The following is a 25264-nucleotide window of genomic DNA, read 5'->3' as shown; positions in this document are numbered from 1 at the left end:
TAATGACGAGCTGCTGCTCCCCTTAAAAAAAGCGCCACCAACATCCCCAGGTTCACCACCAGGAGCACATCATACCCCTCATCTGACTGGTGTAGCCCCAGTGGACACAAAACATGGTTCTCATCTCAAGGGGAATAAAAGATAGATTATCCGTAAGCCAAATATAAGTGGCCATGGCCCAGGAACACAGGTAGGTCAAATACCATGTTTCAACATAGATGTGGTGTTAGGAAATTTTTATAGTTATAGAACAAAAGAAAGTCATGGATCAAGGCATTTTCCAAATACACAGAACAAAAAATCAAGCAGGCAGGTGACACCAGAGATGTCAACTCATGATCCTATCTGATGACATCTGATTGGTGGAAGTTAATACTAAGAACACATTCCATGCTTGCTTCGGCAGCACATATACTAAAATTGGAACAATACAGAGAAGATTAGCATGGCCCCTGCAAAAGGACGACACAAATTCGTGAAGCGTTCCATATTTAAGAAAAGAAAAAAAAAAAAAACACATTCCAGAAGTCTTACCTGATAGTGGTGAGGACATCTGATCAGGCAATGAATAGCTATTAAGAGCCATTAAGAGGAATCAAATAATTATCCTGGCTCTTTAACACCCAGTCTCCATAAATTCTAATCACTCAATCAGCCTGAGTGGAGAATCTTTAACATGGTGTAGCTTTTCTTTTCTGGAAACATCAGTTCATAGTTCCTCCTGTTAGCTAAGCATCATGTTGTGATCATGCACAAGCCAAATGTTTTATGTCCCCACGTGCTAGGAAGGCTCATTCCTAGGATCTCATGTAGCTAAGGCAGCAGGAAGATCATCCTTGGCTATAGAGAAAGTTTGTGATAAGTCTGGAATACATGAGACTCCCTCTCAATAATACTGGTGATGATAATCATAATAAATAACTTGATTTGTCCTGTTTTCTTAGTTTTACAAAAGATTCCAGTTTGGAGAAGTGAATGGATTATCACTTTATAAAAGAAACCAAATGACCATCTAGTATCTAATTTTAAATTTTTGTTTGTTTTTCGAGATAGGGTTTCTCTGTGTAGCTTTGTGCCTTTTTCCTGGAACTCACTTGGTAGCCCAGGCTGGCCTCGAACTCACAGAGATCCACCTGGCTCTGCCTCCCGAACGCTGGGATTAAAGGCGTGCTAAATTTCTTTCTAATAAAATCATCGTTCTCTTTTGTACCAGGTCTTACTGTAACAGGGGTAGAAAGAAGAAACCAGATTTATGAGAATTTTCATAAGTTTTTGAAATTTTATTTATTTCCATTTTGTGTATATGAGTGTTTTGTCAGCATGTATGCCTACCACCTGCATGCAGTTCCCACAGACGCCATAAGAGAGCATCATATGCCCTGAGATTGGAATTACAGAAAGCTGTGAACCATGTGGGTGCTGGGAACTGAACCCAGGTCCTCTACAAGAGCAGTAAACTCTCTTAACCACTGAGCCATCTCTCTAGCCCCAGGACTTCACAGGTTTTGTGGACACAGACAAATCAATCTCAGGTTCTTCTATTTTTGAACATTCATCCTTTTAAGTTTAGCATGTATTATTTCATTTCATTTATTTTGAGATAGCCTTGGCCAGCCTGGAAATCCCTATGTAGCTTGTTTCTTGTTTTTAACAGATTCATTCTTCTCTGGAATTGCTAGCCCAGTAGCTGCACCTCCAGAGAGGTCTCTTTTGGCTCTAACAAAAATGTGCTCAATTCTGACTATGAAAAAAATACAGCATCATGAGTGCTGTTTCCCCTGGAGACTGATGGCTTTTGTAGGGTTTGGAGAAAAAGAGCCCACCTAAAGCTTTAAAGCAAGGGTCAAGAATCAAGGTTACTGCAAGGTAGACAGAAGTCTGAGTAAGCCATAGGGCTTCCCAGAACTTCTCATTTGTTACATCTTAACTTTCTGTTTGTTTCTTTGTTTTTCAAGACAGGGTTTCTCCCTGCAGCCTCAGCTGTCCTGGAACTCATTCTGTAGACCAGGATAGATTCGAAGTTATAGAGATCCACTTGCTTCTGCCTCCTGAGTACTGCTGGGATTAAAGGCGTGCACCGCCGCTGCCACTGCCACCACCATCTGGTTTAACTTTTTATTTTTTGAGACAGGGTCTCACTATGTTGACCTGACTGGCTTAGAACTCAATATGTAGACCAAGTTGGCCTCCAACTCATAGGGATTCTCTTGCCTCTGCCTTTAAATAAAATAAAATAAATCTAAAACATTTTTAAAAAATAAGTCCAGAGCAAAATAGTAATCCAAGTGGTTGAACTCAGTTAATATCGAAAATGACTGCTGGTTCAGACATAGAGGTGGACAATAAATGGCTATTTTTGTTGTTACTACTTCTGCTTTTGGTTTTTGAGACAGGCTCTCAATAGCTCAAGCTGGCCTCAGATCACTTAAAGTTGAGCATGTCCTTGACCTTCTGATCCTCCAGCCTCTGCCTCTCAAGTGCTGGGAAAGCAAGCCTGTGCCACCCAAGATAAAGAATGGCTGTTATGGGAACTAGAGATAGCCCAACACAATTTGGCTCTGAATCTGCAACACTGCAACTCTCCACAATCCCAATTCTAGTCAGTCAATGAGCCCTGTAGAATCCTTGATGTAGGTGTGACATCCCCTCACCCCCCCCCCCACCCCAGGAATTCAGGTCACAGCCTCTTGCTGGCTGAGAAGCAAGAACAGATCCAGCCATTGCTGTGCATTCTGCCGACCCAAGATCTCCTCCTCCTCCTCCTCCTCCTCCTCCTCCTCCTCCTCCTCCTCCTCCTCCTCCTCCTCCTCCTCTATCTAAATAGTTTATGTTAAGTAGCAGTGAACCAGGCATAAGCCCTGATTGTGTATGACCTGTGTGGGGCCCCAATCCTTCCTGGACATTATCTGAAATTGCACAGACAAGAATGATTAACTTCTCCTTTGTTTACAGGGAAGCCCATAGAGGTTGGTGCAGCCCACCTTACCAACTGGAATCCTGTCACGTGCTCCCAGGAACCACCTGTGAGTTCATTTGGGTTTCTTAGCAACTCAAGATAACAGCCTGAAAACCCACCATGTCCCTGTCTGTGACCACTGTAAGGTCCTGTCTATGACCACTGTAAGGTGTCTGTCTGTGACACTGTAAGGCCCTCCCTGTCTATCTATGACACTGTAAGGTCCTGTCTGTGACACTGTAAGGTCCTGTCTGTGACACTGTAAGGTATCTGTCTGTGACACTGTAAGGTATGTCTGTGACACTGTAAGGTCCCTGTCTGTGACACTGTAAGGTCCCTGTCTGTGACACTGTAAGGTCCTGTCTGTGACACTGTAAGGTCCCTGTCTGTGACACTGTAAGGTCCTGTCTGTGACACTGTAAGGTGTCTGTCTGTGACACTGTAAGGTCCTGTCTGTGACACTGTAAGGTGTCTGTCTGTGACACTGTAAGGTCCTGTCTGTGACACTGTAAGGTGTCTGTCTGTGACACTGTAAGGTCCTGTCTGTGACACTGTAAGGTCCCTCCCTGACTTTGACACTGTAAGGTGTCTGTGACACTGTAAGGTCCTGTCTGTGACACTGTAAGGTCCTGTCTGTGACACTGTAAGGTCCCTGTCTGTGACACTGTAAGGTCCCTCCCTGTCTGTGACACTGTAAGGTGTCTGTGACACTGTAAGGTCCCTCCCTGTCTGTGACACTATAAGGTGTCTGTGACACTGTAAGGTCCCTCCCTGTCTGTGACACTGTAAGGTGTCTGTGACACTGTAAGGTCCCTCCCTGTCTGTGACACTGTAAGGTCCCTCCCTGACTGTGACACTGTAAGGTCCCTCCCTGACTGTGACACTGTAAGGTCCCTCCCTGACTGTGACACTGTAAGGTCCCTCCCTGTCTGTGACACTGTAAGGTGTCTGTCTGTGACACTGTAAGGTCCCTCCCTGTCTGTGACACTGTAAGGTCCTGACTGTGACACTGTAAGGTCCCTCCCTGACTGTGACACTGTAAAAACAACAGAGAGACTCTCTGTGTTGCTTTTATCAACTTGAAACAGGTCAGGGGCGTCTGGGAAGAGGGGATTTTGAGAAGATGCCTCCATCAGACCAGCCTGTAGACAAGTCTGTGGGGTATTTTCTTGGTTCGTGATTGATGTGGGAGGGTCCAGCCCACTGTGTCACCCCTGCAAAGTGGTCCTGGGGTGTAAAAAAAAGCAGGCTGAGCAGGGCATGGGGAACAGTAAGCAGCTAGCCCTGTTTTCTCCCCTGGTGCCTGTTTACCTTTAATCTAAAATCTATATTAAAGATGTCTTGCCAGGCGGTGGTGGCGCACACCCCTAATCCCAGCACTCAGGAGGCACAGCCAGGTGGATCTCTGTGAGTTCGAGGCCAGCCTGGTCTACAGAACGAGATCCAGGACAGGCTCCAAAACTACACAGAGAAACCTTGTCTCAAAAAAACAAACAAACAAAAAGTCTTGAGCTGATACAGTGGTATATGCCTTAAGTGCCAGCACTTGGAAGGCAGAGGCAGGCAGATCTCTGAGTTTGAGGCCAGCCTGGTCTACAGAGAAAATTCCAGGACAGTCAGGGCTACACAGTGAAACCTCGTAAGGGGGTGGTGTAAGAGGGGGTGTTCCTTATTAACCCCTAAATCCCTAACTCTGCTTCATACTGGCTTATCCTGAAATTCTTTTCTGCTAAGAATTCTAGGTTTGCTTGAATGAGTGCTCTGAAAAGAACTTGGGAGGTACTGTGAGTGACAGTATGGAGCTGTGTCTTTGTGCCTGCCATGGATGAGAGGTGTGGTGGTGTTCACAACTATCCCAGCTCTCCCAGATGTGGTGTGTACACTGCAATCCCAGCTCTCCCAGATGTGATGTACACCACTATCCCAGCTCTCCCAGATGTGGTGTGTACACTGCAATCCCAGCTCTCCCAGATGTGGTGTGTACACTGCAATCCCAGCTCTCCCAGATGTGGTGTGTACACTGCAATCCCAGCTCTCTCAGACGTGGTGGTGTACACTGCTATTCCAGCTCTCAGAAGCCTAAGGCAAGAGGATCATGGGTTCTAGATCAGCCTGACACCCTCTACTTTTTAAGTCTTTTTTATTTTCCTTTAGTCCCCGGCCCTAAGGTTGTGAGAGTGGATTCTCTTACAGTTGAGAAGGAGTGCTTTTAATGTTGTACTTCTGTGTTGCTTCCAAAATAGTTCCCTCAACTAGTGCCTAAAGAATGACTAAAGCATCCTGTTTTTCTCTTCCCAACATGGCTCCCCCGCTCGCTGTGTGTGCTAGATGGCCCATGTGTCCACCATCCCCACCCCATCTCATTGTATGTGCCTTTCACTTCTCTCACCAAGAGGTAGAGTCTGTTTTCTCTTGCCTTGCAGCTGCGCCTGTGCTGTGACTTGTTCTGACCAGTGGAGAGAGGTAGAAGAACTCTGCCCCAAGGGTAACCCTCCGGAGGGCACAGGAGGACCCAAGAGGTGGAGCAGGAGTTAAGAGCACTTAGCGCCCTTCCAGAGGACCCGAGTTCACACCATCTGTAACACCAGCTTCAAGGGTGCCCTCTCCCAGCTTCTGTGGACATCCGCACATACTTGGTGCAATACAGAAATGCACACACACATACACATGAGTAAAAATGAACATTAAGGTCTGGAAAGGTAGCTTGCTGGTAAGAGCATTGGCTGCTCCTCCAAACAACCAAGTTTCTCAGCATCCTCATGGTGGATCATAACTACCTATAACTCCAGTTCCAGGGGATATGATGCCCTCTTTGGCCTCTGTGGGATTCTACATGCATGGGGTACCCATACACACATGCAGGCATACACATAAATACAATTTTTTAAGTTAATCTTTTTTTTTTTTTTTTTTGGTTTTTCAAGACAGGGTTTCTCTGTGTAGCTTTGTGCCTTTCCTGGAACTCGCTTTGTAGACCAGGCTGGCCTCAAACTCACAGAGATCCACCTGGCTCTGCCTCCCGAGTGCTGGGATTAAAGGCGTGCGCCACCACCGCCTGGCTGTCTTCTCCTTTGAAAGTCAGATTCAAGCTGGATATGGGGGTACATTTCTGTAATCCCAACAGCTGGGAGGCAGAGGAAGGATGATCTTGGAAGTTTAAGGACAGACAGCCTGGTCTATGTAGTGAGTTACAGGAGGACCAAGGTACACAGCAAGACCTTGAATCAAAAAGGGGTGGGGTGGGATGGAGACATAGCTGAGCAGGTAAGAGGTGTGCAAACAAGCTGTGCACTTGAGGACCACAGCTCAGGTCCCAGCATCCACTTACTTAACAAGCCCCTGTGGTCCTGTGCACGCCTTATCTCCAGGACAGGAGGAAAGCTGGGCCGTCCTGGCTGCCAGCCTAGCTGAAAGCATGTTGTGAGCTGCAGGTTCAGGGAGGAACTTGTCTCAAATGAATAAGGCAGAGAGTGGTAGAGGGGGACACCTGACGCCAGTGCCCGCTGGCCTCCTTTGCATGAGTGCACACACACACACACACACACACACACACACACACACACTACATACACCACCCCCACACAACACACACACCCCCCACACACACACACTACAGACACCACACCACACACACACACACACACACACACACACACACACACACACACACACACACGAAAAGGAAACAGATGAGGAGAAGAGAAAACCAGGTTCAGGTTCAAACTGGGCTTTCTAGGTGAAAGCCCAATGTTGGACTCTTCGCCAGTCAGGCAGGGTTAGCATCGTTGTGTAAAGGAGAGTGTCACAAACGCCTCTCTCTAGAATTTCAAAGGGAGGAGGGTGGGCTTTCTTCTCTTCCACTTTACATCACACATCAAAGCCTATGGGTGGAAAGCAAAACCATGTATTCCTTGGAGCAAAGCACTGTGTAGAACACTTTATTTCTCTAAGCACTAGGTAAACATCACAAGCCATAGTTCTGTTTGCTGTTACCCACCCAGACCAGCCACCATCTTAGCAAGGCAGATGGAATGGCAGAGCCTTCCCAGCCACCTGACCGGCAGGACTGTGAGCATTCATAACACCTCGCTGTGTTGAGCACCACATTTGAATTCATTTTTGTTTTTATTAAATCCAGAAATGGACCATAGGAACCCTGGGAGACAAGGCTCACGTTTCCAGGAGGCAGCTTTAGCCCTGTTTCTTCTTCAGTGTCTCAGTCAAGGGCTGACCACCCGGCTTCAACTTGTCTCCACGCCTCCCAGAAAACCTCAGGACTCTATGCAAACAGAATTCCTGGTAGCCTCCCTCCTGTGCCCTGACACATAACCCTCATGTGTGACTCGAGGACACTACCTCTTCCCCTCACATTTCTTTTTTATAACTTTTGTTGGGGTCTTGTGTGTGATGGGGAGCGTGCCCCGGTACACACATGGAGGTCAGAGGACACCTTTGAAAGTCAGTTCTTCCCTTCCACCCTGTGGCATCTGGAGACTGGAATTGGGTCATCAGGCTGAGCAGCAAGTGCCTCGGTGGGCTGAGCCACCTCGACGGCCCTCCTTTCAGACATTTTCCCTCAGAACAGCAGGCTTTAGGGAGACATCGAAGTGAGTTTGTTCTCTCTAGTTAGTGATAATCAAGGAGTAGTCACCCTATGAGCACACTGACCCCAGACAGCCACCTGTAAAAGGTAGCCATGTGTGATTCATGTAGCCCAGGCTAGCATTAAACTCACTATATAATTGAGGATAACCTTGAACTTCTGTTCCTCCTGCCTCTACCTCCCAAGTGCTGTCCGGGCTTCTAGGGGCACAGCAGCAACAACAGTTATTTTATATTATTATTAAAATGTAACTTAAAAACAGTAAGCAGGGGCTGGAGAAAGGACTCATCAGTTAAGAGCACTTGCTGCTCTTGCAGAGGCCCCAGGTTCCCACTGCCTCTAGCTCTAGTTCTAGGAGATCTGATGCTGTCTTCTGGCCGTGGCAGGCACTGCACAAGCATGGCACACTGTGAGTTCAAGGTCACATTGGAAATCCCAGCACTCAGGAGGCAGATCTCTGTGAGTTCAAGGCCAGCCTGGCCTACAGAGTGATCTCCAGGACATCCAGGGCTACACAGAGAAACCCTGTTTCGAAATACCAAATAAATCATAAGTGTCTAAAAACAGAAAAAAAAAATACATTTTAGCTTATTTTATAGAAAATAACTGTAATCTAGGTTGGTCTTGAAGTCATTCAGCTTTTGGGTAGCCGTATAGATGCTAAATAACTTCTAAGTAATGATATAATGGCAACCTCTTGCAGAAACAAGAGGTGAAGTTCTCACACCCTTCATCCACCAAACCCCATAACCACTGAGTTTCTCTCCTCTTTAGTAAACAGTGTATGGGACACATCTGCCCCTCATTTCCCCATGTCTTATTACAGGGAAAACCCGACCAGGTACAGGATGATGGCCACAGGGCCACTGACCTGTCTTACATGGGAAAGTCCCACCATGAGGAAGAGAGGTCAAAAATCTCTGCCCCCTCAGGCCACACGCCTGCTGTCACCAGCAGCCTGAGTTTTCCCAGCCCCATGCTGTTCCTTCTTCCTCGGCCTCATTTCTAATTAAGCCTTTGCTTGGCAGTTCACACTGTAGCCTCTGTTTGTATTTCTGTGATCTCTGGGACAAGTTCTCTGGCATTCTGTACTATCTGGTGACTCTGGTGGGTGTGGGAGATGATGCCAGGGCAGGTGCCATGCACTGGACCTGGGGCCTCCAGCCACCATCTCCTCCAACTGCTAGGCCACCTCCCTGATTTGCCCTTCCCTGGAGTAGGGCTGTAATGTCTCCTGTAGAGAGGAGGCGTTAATGTTCCTCCCTTTATGGGTTAGACTATATGGACGCTGGAAGAGAGGCCAAGGCAGGCGCCCCATCTCAACAAGCCGCCACCTTTCTTCATCCTCCCACCCCACCCTCCCTTTCCTGGCTTACAAATGCCAAAGTGCATATGCCACACCCCCTTTCTTGTCCTTCTTGGTGGCTGGGGTATTCCCAGAATGCTGGGTCAGCAGGCTAGTGGCTGATGCCACTGCTTATGGCCCTGGAGCCTGGTAGTTTTGAGATCTGGCTGATCAGGAAGAATGTACCCCACTTTTTCCTAGAATTCTTTTCTCTCTTAATTCCCATTCAAGTTAGGACACAAGATGCTGACCCATCGCGCTTGACTTGGGGCACAGGACTTTGGACCCATTTGAATCTTGGTATCACATATGCTAAGAGTAAGGATGCTATCTATAGTCTACTGCATTCAAGTGGGGGGGGGGCAGCAGGAGGCAGACCTCCCTAGGACTGGTCATCCTGGGCTAAAAAAATCACTGGCAGGTGACTGAGGTGGCATGTGAAAATCTTCTGCTGTGGATTTCTATTTTTTCCGTTCTCCTTCCCCATCTTCCTTTCCACGCCAGCTCCCATTTCTTCCATGACCTCAACAAACCTGACTTCTTTCATAACCTTTGAACAGCCTTTGAGGAAAAGAATTCTTGATTGCCATCAGGTCCAAAGTGATACCCCAAAGTAGCAGTGCTGGTGATAATGCCCTAAATGGTCATTGGCTGGGTAAACATAAGCCAAAGCCAAAAAGCAGGTTTCTGTTTACCAGGAACCTCCCTTAATCTATTATCTGCTGGGAATTCCCCTTAATCTACTCCAAAGGTCAGCTACCTCAGGCAAGAGCATCTAGTTCCGGGCCAGTCATGCCCAGATCAGCTCAAAGCCCCTCCATAGCTGACTGCCGTATACAATCCGCTTGCTTTTCCCACCATTTTGCTCTTCCCTGCCACTCCCACCACCCCAAGACAGCCTTGGCAGTTTGATCCCCAGTAAGCCTGTCTTTCTACCCACAGAGAGGTCTGGTCTGGTGGTTTCACTGTGCACTCCCTTACGGTCCTTGAGCAATCCAGCTGAGTCCCACCAGTGTGAGATTCCCTTTCCCCATCCAGAGTCCAATCTCTATAAGCCAAGGATCTCCACTTACTGGTTCTGCTTCTAAAACACTTCATACTGGGGCTGAAGAGATGGCTCAGAGGTTAAGAGCACTGGCTGCTCTTAGAGGAACCAGGGTTCAGTTCCCAGCACCCACATAATGGCTCACAATGGTCTGTAACTCCAGTTCCAGTGAATCTGATGTCCTCTTCTGGCTTCTGTGGGCACCAGGCATGCAAGGGGTGCAGAGGCATACACACAGGCAAACACTCATATGCTTAAGACAGAAATAGTAGGTCATTACAACACCTTATACTACCTAGTTTGGTTGTTTCTTTTTGCTGTTGGTTCATTGTTTGTTTTTAAGACAAGGTCTCATGTAGCCCAGGCTAGCCTTGAACTCCTTGATCTTCCTGCCTTAGCCTCCCAAGAGCTGAGATTACAGGCATGGACCACCACACTGAGCTCACTTTTACTTTCTGAGACCATCCAAATACCTTAGATTGGACCACATTCAGGCTTGCAGGGAAGACATGGAACTTTTCCTTGCAATGTAACCAGGTAGAAAGAAGAGCATAATTAAATCAGTAAATCATGGAAGACAGCATCCAAATGATCACCCAGGAACCACACACACACACACACACACACACACACACACACACACACACACACACACACACGATGGCAGGTACTCACAGAGGCCAGAAGAGGGCAGTAGAACTGTTATTACAGTTGGTTGTCAGCTGATGTGGGTGTTGGAAGCAAACTCAGGTCCCCTGGAAGAGCAGCAAGCACTCTTAACCACGGAGACAGCTCTCCAGTCCCTATCCTTTTCCTGATTTTTGCTATGAATTGGCTGTTTTAATTGCCTTCTGGAGGATAGGTGGATGAAACTGGCTTCTTGAGGTAGAGCCTATGACCCCAAGTTTACTAACAAAAGTCTGGCATCTCTGCTTTCATTTGGTGTCTGGACTTTGGAGGCAGAAATGTCACTGTCTTTAACCGTTCCTCTTGAATCATCTTTTATTCCAGGAAAGGCAAACTTCTTAAGACAGACCAGGCCCCCAGATGAGGAATTGGCTGTGGGGTCAACAATGAACAAATGATTGGCAGATTAACAACAGCCTTTGGATCACCTTGTTAAATCCATGATGGGCTGGACCACACCCTGACTGGGACTGCTTAGCTATGCACGCCTCTTATCCTGAAGATGGACTTGATGTCATCGGGAGGCAGGACAGGAAGACAGGAAAAGCATGGGAGGGTGAGCATAACAAGAGGCTGGCTTATCCGTCCTGCTGATGGAGTTGAAAATTTTCAGCCATCACTAGCAAAGCCAAAATTGCTCTCAGAGACAACCTGTATTTTCCTGAAGACATCTTGTCAAGGACAGTAAAAAGTCCTTCTTTTCCCTGTGCCTGAACAGCATCCTCACATTCATCTCACAACTTTGTTCACAGAAAGTCATTCTCTTTTCTTTTCACGTTGTTGCCCCTGCTGTCCTGGAACTCACTATGTGGGTCTGGCTGGCCTTGAACTCACAGAGATCTGCCTGCCTCCTGAGTGTTGGGATTAGGTATGCACCAAGCCCAGCTGAAATTCTTTTAAATTGTAGTCTTGTTGCAAGCTACACTCTTTGAGCAGTGTTAAAAGAGAGGGGTTAATAGTTTTAAAGATGTAACTTCAGAGCCACTACAATCTTGTCTATTATCCCCTCTGTGAAGAAATGTCCCTGGAGAAGCCACACTCGTCCTATTGGGTCCTTTCCTTCTCCCTCTCTGCCAGCCCTTCTCTCCTGCTTTTAATAAATCTAACTTTGTTTCACATTGGGCTCACCCTGACATTCATTTCTCTGTCAAAGCCACGAGTTTTGCCTGGGTGGAGGTCTCCAGAGTGAACCCCTCAGGCAGGGGTCAGTGCCACGTGGAGACGAGTCTCTTTGGCTGGTGATAACTAGGCCCTTTATTTGTCCCTTCCCACCATGGCCACACTGCACAAACCTTCCTCTGCTCTCACCAGGACTTGCCTCTTTAATCGGCTTCTTGGGGGAGGGTGACTAAGACTAACTGGTTGGGACTACAAGAGTCTGGTCTTCTACCTGAAAAACTTCAGTAACAAAGGAACAAGGCAAGTCGAGATAATGGCTGGTTTTCCAAACAACTACACTCAACGACCAGGGCCAGGGCGGGGGATGGGGGCATGGCCTTGACCCTGTTCTAGAGCAGGGGCTGCAACTGTCCTGCTAGTGCAATGACAATGTTTCCCCAGCGTGAACACACCCATCACCATTCTGAAACAGAGTTCTGAAGAGGAGCCTACTAGATGGGGGTTCTCAACCTGTGGGTCAGGACCCCACAGTGATCGTATAGCAGGTATTTACCTTTCAGTTCATAACAGCAGCAAAATTACAGTTATGAAGTAGCTACAAAATAATTTTATGGGTTGGAGTCACCACAACGGAAGGAACTGTATTAAAGGGTTGCAGCATTAGGAAGGGTGAGGACCACTGCACGAGACCCCAAGATGGGGCTTATCACTATTCCATGGAATGAAGGGGAAAGTCACAACTGAGCCCCCTGAGATTCCAATTGCAGCCGCTGAGGCCTCTCAGTGGTGACTCGCCTGCCCACATCCTGTTAGAAAAGGAGGCTTACCCACTTTTCTCTGAACTCTCCTTCCGAAGCCACAGCTGCCTGCAGATCTCCACTGATGCCCCATCAAAAGTCATGGCTTTCGTCTGCATTACCATGCTCCAGGAGTCTGCCGGGACTGACAGCTTACTCCAGTCATCCTCTCAAGCTTCCTTCGGACTCCACTTTGAAATTCTTTTATCCACGAGACTAAGAAGCAGCAAGAGGGAGCCCAACTCCCCGGTAACATGTGTCTTACTCCATTCTTTGGCTGAGATACAAAAGGATCCCACATCCTGGGACACCCTGAGGCCCTCTCTGGTAGCACTTAGTCCTGTAAGTAACCCAAATAAACTCACTGGCTCGCCAAGCTGGACTTACTCAGGGTCTCTGAGCTGTCTGCATCCTCTTTCTCTGGGATAAATAGATGTTTCCCCAAGAAAAGGCACACAACTGCTAGTTATTGAGATTGTCAGACTAACCTTGGGACAACATACAGAGACGCAGAGACCAAGTCCAGACGGTTTAGAGGTCAAGGGGCTTCGCTGGCCTACTGGGGAAAGACTGACAAGTACCAGGTCTCCTGTTGCACGTTCCCAACATTACGACGTAGGTGTGTCTAACTGGAAATCCAGATAGTGTTCCCAACCTCTGCAGACCCCTGTAGACACCAATGTGTAGAGATCACTGGGCAAACGCATTCCAGATGACCAGAATTATGCTATCCATTTTCATTACCTGAGGCTAGATGGCTTACAGGAACTAGCAGAAAGTCCAGGTATACAGTAAGTACTTAGTTACTACCATGAAACAGAGGCAATACCCACCCCCTTACATCCCTGCCCACAGAGTGAGGTCATTGCCTTTATTTATTTGAGCCCTACAATTAGAAGGCTGACCATCAACATTCACAGGCTCCTGGGCTGGGTTTCTAGCACTCACGGCCACACTGCTGTCTGGGGGAAGGGAAATGTTGAAGTTTCCTCCAATAAGGCCTTAAGATCTAATCCTATTACACTCCCAGGTAGTATAAATCCCTAAACAGGTGGTAATAACTCACTTCAAGGGACATCAGTGGGATGGATCTTAAGTCAGTCAAGGGAAAGATGTGAAAAGCTCTGGCCAACAACATGGCTGAGAAGGTAAAGGCACTTGCCACCAAGCATGATGACCTGAGCACTTCGGCACATAAACACAAACACTCAATAAAATAAAAATAAATAAATAAATAAATGGTTCCCAAAAAAAGCTTTAAAATTTGGAACAATTCAAAACTTAAAAAAAAAAAAATTGCAAAGTTTACAGTCAAAGCCTAAGGCAGCCACATAAATTTGTAATCCTAAACCAGGTGGTTGTGGCACACGCCTGTAATCCCAGCACTCAGGAGGCAGAGGCAGGAGGATCTCTGTGAGTTCGAGGCCAGCCTGGGCTACCAAGTGAGTTCCAGGAAAGGCGCAAAGCTACACAGAGAAACCCTGTCTCGAAGAAAAAAAAAAAAAAAAAAAAAAAAATTGTGACCCTAGCCCCAGATCCTCCTGACTTGGTCAAAATACCCAACGCTCCTCCTCAGAAGTGTGTGCCCATTTCTCTCTGCTGAGGAAATGTTTAAATAACACTCACCTTTCTCTTTTGTGGTCCTTGTTCCTAACACTCAGCATCCTACAGGGCAGCCTTCTCAGGGCTGCAGCTCTTGCCAAGTTCCTCCAAAACTTGAGATCGTCTCTCTAAGTCTTGGGGACACTGATAGCCGATATGACATAAGAGACCTCTCTGAGGGACACAGTGTACCTGGGCCAGTCATTTACAATAAAACTGGGGGCACTAGTACACACCAGTATAAGTGTGCTAGAGAACTAAGTCCTAGCCAGGCAGATCTCTGTGAGTTCGAGGCCAGCCTGGGCTACAGAGTGAGTTCCAGGAAAGGCTCAAAGTTACACAGAGAAACCCTGTCTTGAAAAGGTGAGCAATAGAGGGAGACACTCAACATCACCCCCTGCCTTCCTTGTGCACAAGCATGTACACACGCACACACACACACACACACACACACACACACACACACACACCCCTGGAGAAGACATCTTGGGGGGATAAAATAGTAGGGACACACTACACTCATGGAGACTCACTTAGTTTTTCATCCTCACTATCAATAAGTGAAATGTGTCTGTCTGTCTCTTGTTCCTTATCAAAAAGGACACCCCACCAGATCTAGGACAATACCATATGTCTCAGGGATAACCCGGATACTGATCTGTATCTTACATGGGAAAGTCCTCTTAAACAATCCTCATAATTAAGGGACCCTCATGTCCCTCAGGCAATCCCTGTGAGTGGCAGCCCCAGGTCCCCCAAATCAGTGCTATCCCCCTTTTCTAAGCCTGGTCCTTTCTAACTAAAACCTCTACCTAAGCCAGGTGTGGTGGCGCATACCTTTAATCTCGGCACTCGGGAGGCAGAAGCAGGAGGATCTCTGTGAGTTCGAGGCCAGCCTGATCCATAGAACTAGTTCCAGGACAGCTAGGACTATACAGAGAAACCCTGTCTCAAAAATACCAAAAGCAAAAACAAAAAAACAACAAAAAAAAACCTCTCTACCTAAGGTGGCACGCATGGCCACCCTGCTCCTGTGATCACCAAAGATGATTGATTGGTCCTTGGGCTCAGACAACAGCGGAGGGGATAGAGGTGACTCAGCTTTGCTCGGACCCCTTTGTCTTGCCCTCCCCTGGGAGGGCAAAGCTGGCCTTGGCCATTGTTGTCCAGCAGTGGGACCGGCACCTGGTCATCTCTGAGGAATGATCCCTCCTGGCAAGTGGAAGTCTGACTCACCCAATCCTTAGCATTGTTTGACAGCATGAAGCAGGGAAACAATCCACCTTCGGAGAAGGGCAGTCAAGAAGAAATAGCCAGGGCTGGAGAGAGGACTCAGCAGGGGGAGAACCAACTGCTCTTGCAGAAGACCCAGGTCTGCTTCCCACACCCACACCAGGCAGCTCACAACTCCTGCAACTCCAGGGAGCCAAAGTCCTCTGGCCTCTGAGGCACCTGCGCACACATGGGGCACAGAAATGTGTGCAGGCACACACACACATAAATAAAATAAATTAATCTTAAAAAAAAAGAGCCATCAAGGTGGATGACTCAGCAGATAGAGGCACCTGCCACCAAGTCTGATGACCCAAGTTCATTCTCTGGGACCCACGGCAGAAGTGAACTGACTCCTGCATGTCCTCTGACTGCCACGTGTATCATGACATGAATGTTGCCGTATGTACACACATGTACACGCATGCATGCGTGCGCGTGTGCATACACACACACATACATACACACAAATAAATAATGTAAAAAAGCTAATAATAATAATAAGCTGTGTGTTGTGGCACACCTATCATCTAAGCAGCTTGGGAGGCAGAGGCAGGAGGATTGCTGAAAGCTCCAGAGTTCAAAGCTTGTCAGGGCTACACAGTGGGATCCTGTCTTAAATAAAGAAACGGAAAGAGCTTTCACAAACTGACGCACGTGCCTCAGTACTGTCAACCCCTTCTGCATGGACAGAGGTCACTCCAACTCACAAGGACACACATAGGCCCTAGCTCTTCCTGTAATATTCAACTCCCAGTGTGGCTTCTCTGTGTTTTCCAGCTACTTCACCCACTGGGCTGCTCCTCTCTGTCCCTCTCATCCTCCCCTGAGGGTCAAGGCCCGGGAGAGCCATGAGGACACTGTGGCATCCCAGAAGCCTGGACCTCTGGTGCCTACTCTGGCTGCCTGCATCTTCTTCCCAGTCTCACGTGGTATGTTTCACCACCTCAAGGGCCAGGACCTCTCTTGGAGCACATTGGGGGGACTGTGTCAGGAGCCACACTTTAGCAGATTAAGGGCACAGCACAGCTGGGACTGGGGGTTGGAGGGGCTCTGAGACAGCACAGGACAAACTCTCAGCTGAGTCACTGAGAGAGGATGTGGTGTATGGGAGACAGAGCTGGAGCTAAGGAAAGGCATCACAGCGGCTTCCTTGAAAGGTCCCCATGCCCGAAGCCGGTGTGCGGCATATCATCGCACCTCATCCAGGCTCACCCGGGCAGCGCCTGAAGCTGTGGATGCTGACTGGGATTCAGATCCACAGCTGCCTGGTTCTCAGGCCTGTTCTCTTTCTCGTGTACAGGTGGTCGTCTGAGGGGACATCAGCTCTGGGGCTTGGAGACCGGTAAAGGGACCTCCAGAATAAACTAATTGCCTTCAGAGCAAAGAAAAAGAACAGATAGACAAAAATGAGAAACACAGAGAAGAAACAAAAAAACACCAAGTTCTCCCCAAACTGCATATCATTCCGGGATGGAAGAGCAGACAAAACAGATGCTGGAAACATGGCTGCAGTGACAAGAGCCACTTGACCAAATGGCAGCTATGATTTCTTGCTTTCAGCCAACAAGGTCAAAGAATATTCCAGAACTGCTGCTGCTGAGCTCCAAAAGCAGAGAGGCTTCTCAGTTCCAATGTCTCCAGGACAGTCATGCTGCCAACTCCGGATTCTTAGTTTTGTTTTTTATACTGCAAGACAGAGAGAGGGGTGTTTATACTGCAAGATGGCGGAGGAGGACGCTGCTCATGTCTCACAGGTGTCCCCACCTCCCCCACGGGTTTCTGGGAGGTGGTGAGACTCCATGAGGAAGCCCTCCACTGTCGGTACCTAACCCTTCTTCTTTACTGGAAAAGCTGAGGGGCTCAGGGGAGGAAGACGGGGAGGCTGGAGGTGTTGGGACTGAGCAACAAGCACTCACCAGGGCTTGTCCTTAAGCTGAGTCTTGTTTATGGGAACAAAGTCCCTGGCAGAGGAGGCCCTCAAAGCCAGTCACTGAAGTGTTTCTTTTCCTGTTTTGTTTGTTTGTTTGTTTGTTTTGTTTTGTTTTGTTTTGTTTCTTGTCAGGAATATGCCCCAGGGGCTGTGCACTAGGCAAGCAATCTACCACTCAGCTAAATGCCCTGTCAAAATCTGAGTTTCAAACAATGGACTTTAAACCCTACATCTGGAGCATCTGAGTTAGGGGGACAAGAATCTGGGGGTACACTCCAGTTCTCCACAGAGTCTAGATGGAGGTCCTAGACAGCAGCCTAGTTTTTGTCAAGGTCACACAAACTAGAGTCACCTGGGACAAGGCAACTGCAATTTAGGAATTGCTTCCATCAGGCCTGTGTCCATGCCTGTGGGCAGTGCCACTGCTGGGCAGGTGGTCCTGGGGTGTGTAAGAAAGGTAGCTGAGAAAGCCATGGGAAGCGAGCCGGTTAGCAGCTTTCCTCTGTGGTGTCTGCTTACCTTGGTGATGGACCGGTAAGCCAAATAAACCCTTTCCTGCCCCAAGGTGGCTTCTAGAAGCCAGTGTTCTATCACAGTAGCAGAGAACAGACTAGGACAGCTTCCCTCAAGCCAGATACAGCTCTGCGGTGGCCCACAGCAGAGCTGTCCTTCCAGAGACACAGCAGCTGCTCCTGAGCCCATGCCAGCTCACCTGGCACTGCTAGGCAGTGATATGGCCTTTCAGGATTAAGGGTCCCAAAAAGAATGCAGCCATAAGAGACCATCCCCCTACCTGGGAGAACTGGTGGCTTGGGCAGCCTGGTTTCAACTGTGACTCACAGGCGTCCCCAAGTGGCCCAGGAGGTTAGAGCATCCCCGGAGCCAAGCAAGCACTTACCTTGTTCATGATCCAGTCGGCATCTTCAATGGCTCTTTTAATAATCTGCAGGATTCTCTCAGGGTTATCTTCATCTGAGTGAACCCGGAAACCCTGTAAGTTTCAGCACAAAAAGCAAAAACAAAAACAAAAAAACATGGCCAAGCAAAATTCACAAGGTTCGTAACTTCAGCTCACAGTCCCGAAAGGCTGCGGGGCGCTGGTCACCTCTTAGCCCTGCTTGGAGATGAGGCTTGGAGAGGCGACCCTGCTGCTCTTAGGTAGCAGCGTTTGAGTCCTAGTCTATCTGACAGCCAGCGGGGAGGATGAGAAGGAGGCCAGCCTCTGTGCCCTCGGGTGATCCGGCAGGTGATCATGGTCATGGGAGTCCTCAATCTCTGGGTCTGGATTTGCTCAGCAAAGAAATCTGCTTCAATCAAAGTGTGCCGGGGAGGGACTTTCCCTACCCCCCTACCACCACCACCACCACCACCCCCGCACGTGTATACACACACACACACACACACACACACACACACACACACTTGTGACCAGTGACCAGTAACCTACGCTTTGGGTTCACTGGTGTGGTGAACCTCTGGGTTCTTCCCAAACAATGAACTCCCCGTCCCTTACCTGTGTTCCCAACCTCACATTCACCTATTTACCAGGAGCCCATCTTGTGCCACCTCCAGGAAGTCTTCCCTGACTCCCCCAAAGCTAATTCCTCCCTTCTGTTTCCCCACAGCCTTCTATTGCAACCACTGTTTCTCTTTTTGAGACAGGACCTCACTATGTAGCCCTGGCTGTCCTTGAACTCACTATGTAGACAAGGATGGCCTTGAACTCAGAGAGATCCATCTGCCTCTGCTTCTTGAGTGCTAGGATTAAAGATGTGTGCCACCACCACCACCACATCCCAGTTGTTTTTATTTTCCACATCTGTATGAAGTTTAGCTTTGAGCTCTTTGTTTGGAAATGATTTCTTATAACTTTTTAAAATTTGTATTATTTTGTCTGTGGTATGGGTGTTTTGCCTTGTATGTATGTCTGTGCACCACACGCATGCAGTACCTGCAGGGGCCAGGAGAGGGCACTGGCTCCCTGGCACTGCCACACAGGAGCAAAGACTAGACCCGCAGTTCTCTGGAAGAGTTGCCAATGCTCTTAACCTTTTAGCCATTGACCAAGTCCAGGAAGTGATTTCTTATAGAAAGGTAATGTGATGTGCAAAGAACTCCAAACCAGACTTCCCAGTAACATTTTCCCATGCTGGCTTTATCACCCTTTTTATATAGAAGCATCTTATCCCCTACAAACCTCCCTGTGTGTTTCCTAACAAAGGCACCCTCTGACAGACCACAGCAATCAAACTCAGAAAAATTAACAGTGATACAACCATCACCTAATCCACAGCCAGTACTCTAATTTCCCTCTGCCGCATGTTTCTCTGGCCTAGGATCTGGCATCACGCCTTCTATTTACTTGGGACACTGCTTTCCTCACAGTTAATCTAGAGCTGCTTGCCTTTCCTGGTGGTCCACAAAACTTAGTTCATTTATTTATAGTTCTTTAAGGCAGGTCCTCTTAGTGGGACCCGGGTCTCACAATCCTCCTGTTCCTGCCTCTCCAACGCTGGGATTACAAGTGCAGGCCACCACCCCAGCCTTCTCTGGGGGTTGAACTCTGGTCCTCACAGTAGCGTGGTAACTTCCTCAACGGCAGCATTATCTCGCCCGCCTCTCCCCAATCTATTTTGCTATCCTCTGAGCTGTCTCTTTCAGGCCCCAGCACTGCGCTGAGATGCCAGCTGATGCAGCCACTGTGCCACGGATGGAAGCCAGAGGCCAGCTGCCCACTTTTACAGTGCTTCTTATAAAACCTCTAGGCCCACTCCCGGGCACCTGTGCCTCCAGCCCCTGCAGACACCTCCCCCAGACCTGCTCCCACCTGCCTGACAGCATGCTTGTAGTGCTCCTGGACGCCCTTGGTTGGCAGCTGCCGGCAACAACGCAGCAGGTAACGGTAGAGCTGCAGCGGTGTCTGGACCAGCTCAGCCCCCGGCAGTGGGGCCATCTGTGAGCCCCAGCCCTGAAAAACACAGAACATCATCAGGCCAGTTCCACAGTGGCCCTGGCCTCCAATCCCAGCCCTCTGTGAACCATCTGCACAGAGGTGAGGCCCTGTTGTGGCCCAATCCCCAAAGCCTACACCCTGGGCTGGGGCTAGCCTTAGTTAGCATAGAGCAGGCCCACAAGGACCCAATCAAGGCAAGCGAAGAGGGAGATGTGCCACCTCAGCTAGAGTCTGCTCAAGCTCAGCTTCAGGTGGGAGGTGAGGGAGGTAATGAGCAGAACACCCCAGGGAGCCATCAAGGCTGTCCACGGCCACATACATCCTAGTTGGGGCATCAGGCAGGAAGGCAGGGCGCCCAAAGTTCCAAAGCCGCTAATCTAAGTGTTGTCCCAAAGCCAGAGCACCGGCAAGACCAGGAGTTCATCAGACATGCAGTCTTGGTCCCCAGCAAGATTGGTGCGTGTTAATGAGCCGCTCAGCAGATTGGAATGCACAGAGTGGTTCCATGAAGAAGCAGCTATGCAGAGTGACCAAGGGGGAGCCAGAACCAGGTACGTGACTTCATTTTACTGAGACATTAATAACAACGAGCACAACATACATTTGACACATAAACTGATGCAAGCTTAAGAAAAACTAAGCACAGAGGGGTCAGGTAACGTGCCCAAGCTCACACAGCTGATAAGAGGTCGATCTGAGATTTGAACCTTGGCAGTCTGGTAAAGAAAAAAGGGGGTGTGGGACCTGGAAGATGACTGAGTAGATAAGGGTGCTTGTAACTGAGACTGAAGACCTGAGTTGTGTCCCCACGACCCACACGCTGGAAGGAGTGAACCGACTCCCTCAGGCTGTCCCTTCCTCCATAAAAGTGTCATAGCACACACGTGTCCACACATGTACACACACAAGATGGATGTAATTTTCATTTTCATTTTTTAAAATAGGGCTGGGTGTGGTGGCACAAGCCTTTAATTCCAGGCCAGCAAAGGCTATATAGCGAGACACTGCCTCAAAAGACGGTGGTGGTGGTGGTGGTGGTGGTGGTGGTGGTGGTGGTGGTATTGGTGGTGGTGGTGGCTGTATTGATGTTGATGTTGGTGTTGGTGTTGGTGTTTTAGGGGCTGGAGAGATGGTTCAGCAGTTAAGAGCATTGGCTGCTCTTGCAGAGGACCAGGGTTCAATTCCCAGCACCCCCATGTGGCTCACAACTGTCTGTAACTCCAAGTACATCCAGGGTCCGATGCCTGTTCTGTCCTCCAGAGACACCGAGCACATATGTACATGGTACATATATACATGAAGGCAAACGCATGTGCCCATAAAATAAAATAAAAAATCATTTAAAATCACTTAGATATTAGGGAAAAGGTGCTATTAACATACAATTGGTGCATGTATTGACAGTGAGCCATTTGGTGACTTTTCATATGTCCACCCCTGCAGAAACCACCACCATGATGAAGAGCACACATATCCACCCCAAAATGTCCTCTTGGCGCTGCCTTGAGCGCCACACCTCCCATCATGCTCCAGGAGCTGCTGACCGGCTTCCCCATTTCATCCTTCACATGTTCCCAAGGTTTGTGTAAGCAGAACGGTTTGCCATGCTTTCTTTTGTCTATGGACTCCATGTTTTCAAAATAAAATTTGAATCTGTTTTTCAGCTATTATATGAATCTTAAGAATTATGCACATTCATGGCATACTATAGGATATTTCAAGACGATTATATTGCCTGGTTTTTTTAAAGATTTATTATTTTTTAATTAAAACATGAATGTGTCTGTGGGAGGGTATGCACACGTGAGTGTGGTGCCCAAAGAGGACAAGAGGCATCAGATTTCTTGGAGCTGGAGTTACAGGCAATTTTGAGCTGCTTGAGGAAGATTCCGGAAACTGAACTCACGTCCTCTGGAAGAGTAGTATGGACTCTAAACCACTCTATCGTATGTGTTCTTCCCAAAGATCCCACAATATGAACTTCTTTGTGTGTGTGTGTGTGTGTGTGTGTGTGTGTGTGTGTGTGTGATACCTGACACTCCACTGTCACTCCATTCTCTTCCATACTTGATACCAAGTGAGCTCTTCCTAGAATCTCCAAACTATCAAGGACATCAGCTCTCTCTAGCTCTGCATGGCAGGGCTCCCTTCCCAGACCCTCAGTGGAACCCTTTCCCTCTGAAGCCCTTTCTGACTGTCCCTCCCCCGGTGGGTGGGAGTAAAATCTCTCTGCCATGCAGGGGGCTCCCACAGCCCGTGCAAGGGGGCTCCCACAGCCCGTGCAGGGGGCTCCCACAGCCCGTGCAAGGGGCTCCCACAGCCCGTGCAGGGGGCTCCCACAGCCCATGCAGGGGGCTCCCACAGCTGAGCTGCGCCCAAGCCTCTGCACTGTGCCTGGCCTTCAGCAGGCTTTGCACTGGATGAACTGATCCAATCGACCCATTATCTCCTCAGTACAGGCGGGGGGGGGGGGGGGGGGGGGGGGGCGGTCGGGGCTCTCCCTGTATGCCAGATGAAGAGTCAAAGGTGGAGAGACTGATTGACTGGTGTTTGTTTTAAAGAAGCAAGGCACGGGAGAAGGGCCAAAAAGAACCAGACTAGCTCTGTGGGACACCCGGCACTAAAAGGGAACCGTGACAGTCTGGGTTCAGGGGAGGCCTGCATTCGTCCTAGTTCAAGCACATCTTCCTGAGCAAATTAGCCATTTCCTCATGGTTCTTCCGGCTCGTGTTCTGACACTAGGGTTGACCGGCAATTGTCTACTCCCCCCCCCTCCACCCCCCCCCCCCCCCCCACTCCCCTACATCCCCCACTCCTTACAACCCCCCCACACACACACACCCTGACCAATCAGAGCCCAGGATTCATACATGTGCAGGGATTGGCTCACAGATGAGCAGCTAGGGCTGGAAAAGACTCCCTCCCCAACTAGACTCAGAAAGTCTTCAAGGGATGCCATCTTGCCTCCTCTTGCCTCCAAGCAGAAAGCAGAGCTGGAACTTGCCAGAACCAAGTCCAAAGACCTCCTTTAAGCCCCCAAACACTTCACCTATAGCCTGACATTCACTCCGACTACCAAACCAGCCTGGAAAGATGGTTCTGTCACCTTCAACCCAAAGAATTCTGATAGATCTTGAATCCACTCTTCTACTTCCAGAGGCTGGCGGTGTGGCTCAGTAGGTAGAGCACCTGCCTAGCATGCAGGAAGTTCTGGGCTCAGTCTCCAACACTGCAAACAGAAGGCATAGCGGTACAGGCCTGTAATCCCAGCACTAGGGAGACAGAGGTCGCAAGATCACAAAGTCAAGATCACCCTCGGTCACTTTGTGGATTTAAGGACAGCCTGGCCTACAGGTCTCAAAAAACCAAACCAAACCAACAAACAAACCCCAACAGCAACAACAAAACCCCCACAAAACTTCTATGACCCACTTCAATGGTTCCAGCTGTAAGGAAGTCTAAGAAGGACAGGGTTCTTCAAGTCCTCACTCTCACCATGAGGCCTGCTTTGGTCTGGCCAACAGAGGGGACCCATAACCTGTCATGGGCAGGCCCCTGAAGGGCAACCACAGAGGACACACTACAGTCCCAACATGACAGGCAGCTCCGCTGGCAGGCTTCCCCAGACTATATAAAGTGCTAATCAAATATTGTAAAATGCTAGTCCAGAACAGATGGTTGCCATCTGCAGTCCTCAAACTTAACATTTGGAAAGAGCACAACTTTGCTTTGCTGCCTTAAAACCCAAGCAATACTTAGTAACCAACCCAGCAAGTATGGGCGGAAGATTATTTTCAGCTCAATTATATTACTTAGTCATTCTCAGTAATAACAAGTAGAGAATGCATGTGTGGGTCCACTGAGAGGAGCTGAACTAAAAATGTTTTAATTTAATTTAAAGTGTGGGTTTACTATTATTAAGGGGGCCATGAACCTCCCAGTGCCAGCACCAAAACTAGAGTCAACCTCTGACCCTGGGAATGCTCACTTCTCTCACTGTGCCCTTTGCACTTGACCTAAGCCTCATGCCCCAGACCTCTGGGATAGCTCCATCTCCCAGGCAACCAGGCTAAGATGGCCACCTGCAGGCCAACTACTCCTTCCCCTTCAATCCTTGAGCCCCGGTTTTGATCAAATTCTACCTCTCTGTGCCACTTAGATTTATGGCTCCTTCTCGTCCAGATTCCTTCTGTCTCAGTTGCCACAGTGTGGAGCTGGACTCCTTGCCTTTCAACCCATCTCCACCCAAGAGCCTGACTGAACCTGAAACATGAATGTCAGGGTACCCAGTCCCCTCCAAATCCCACTAGCATTCATTTCCATACCTTGTCACTCCGGCAACTTTTCTCAAATTTTGGAATAGCTATTTGAGTCTATTTTAAGCAGCCTATGAATGGACATCTTTTCATCACGATAATGTAATATTTACCTACATAAGTAAGAAAAAATCCCAATTTCATAGGTATTATGTTTAAAACAGTTTTGGTTTTGTTGTTGTTGTTAAAGAATGGGCACAGAAATAAACCAAGCAAACAGAGACGCAGTCAAAACGAGGAGCAGGCGGAAATGGTGACACTGAGCAGGGATGGTGCCAGCCTACAGAACATCCCCAGGTTCCTTTCTATGGCCCAGTGAGTCCTGTGTCGGCATCACCCACCCCTCAGGCCAAGTCCAGGCAAACTGAGTCCTAGACAGGGCAGTCTGTGGCAGATGTGACTGGGGATGGTCTCCACACTGTGACAGGTGACAGAAGGCTTGACACAAAACAGGTGTATTAACCAGGGTCCTCAAAGATGCAAAACTGGTAAAGGTGTGTGTGTGTGTGTGTGTGTGTGTGTGTTTGAGAATATTTGTGACTGTGGTGGTTGGAGGAGTATGTGAGTATGTGGGGGGGGTGTCTTAGTGAGGGTGTCTATTGCTGTGAAGAGACACCATGACCATGCCAATTCTTA

At 48.5% G+C, this 25264-nt stretch overlaps 1 protein-coding gene, 1 non-coding gene and 1 pseudogene across 3 annotated transcripts in view; 2 read left to right on the top strand and 1 right to left on the bottom strand.

Annotated features, from left to right (window-relative positions):
• The first annotated feature begins 390 nt into the window (after window positions 1–390).
• Window positions 391–495, top strand: LOC118590447. Its single transcript, XR_004945749.1, has one exon. It is a non-coding gene; the product is annotated as a U6 spliceosomal RNA (small nuclear RNA).
• Window positions 496–15883: 15388 nt separating this feature from the next.
• Lyrm9 (LYR motif containing 9) overlaps window positions 15884–25264 on the bottom strand; it is a 14470-nt gene continuing 5089 nt past the window's right edge. Inside the window, exons 2-4 of one of the 2 annotated variants that reach the window (XM_036196543.1) lie at window positions 20187–20327; window positions 18258–18350; window positions 15884–17115 (exon numbers count right to left, since the gene is read on the bottom strand). In XM_036196543.1, the coding sequence (XP_036052436.1) occupies window positions 17098–17115; window positions 18258–18350; window positions 20187–20312 (237 nt within the window). In that variant the 5' untranslated portion in view covers window positions 20313–20327 and the 3' untranslated portion in view covers window positions 15884–17097. The other variant, XM_036196542.1, reaches the window with a different exon arrangement.
• Window positions 20779–25264, top strand: part of LOC118588712 — a 25424-nt pseudogene continuing 20938 nt past the window's right edge.

Source organism: Onychomys torridus, chromosome 8 (genome assembly GCF_903995425.1).
Source record: "Onychomys torridus chromosome 8, mOncTor1.1, whole genome shotgun sequence".
Classification (NCBI taxonomy): Eukaryota; Metazoa; Chordata; class Mammalia; order Rodentia; family Cricetidae; genus Onychomys; species Onychomys torridus.
Note: the sequence above shows the minus strand (reverse complement) of the source record. Positions and strands in the feature narration are given on the sequence as shown.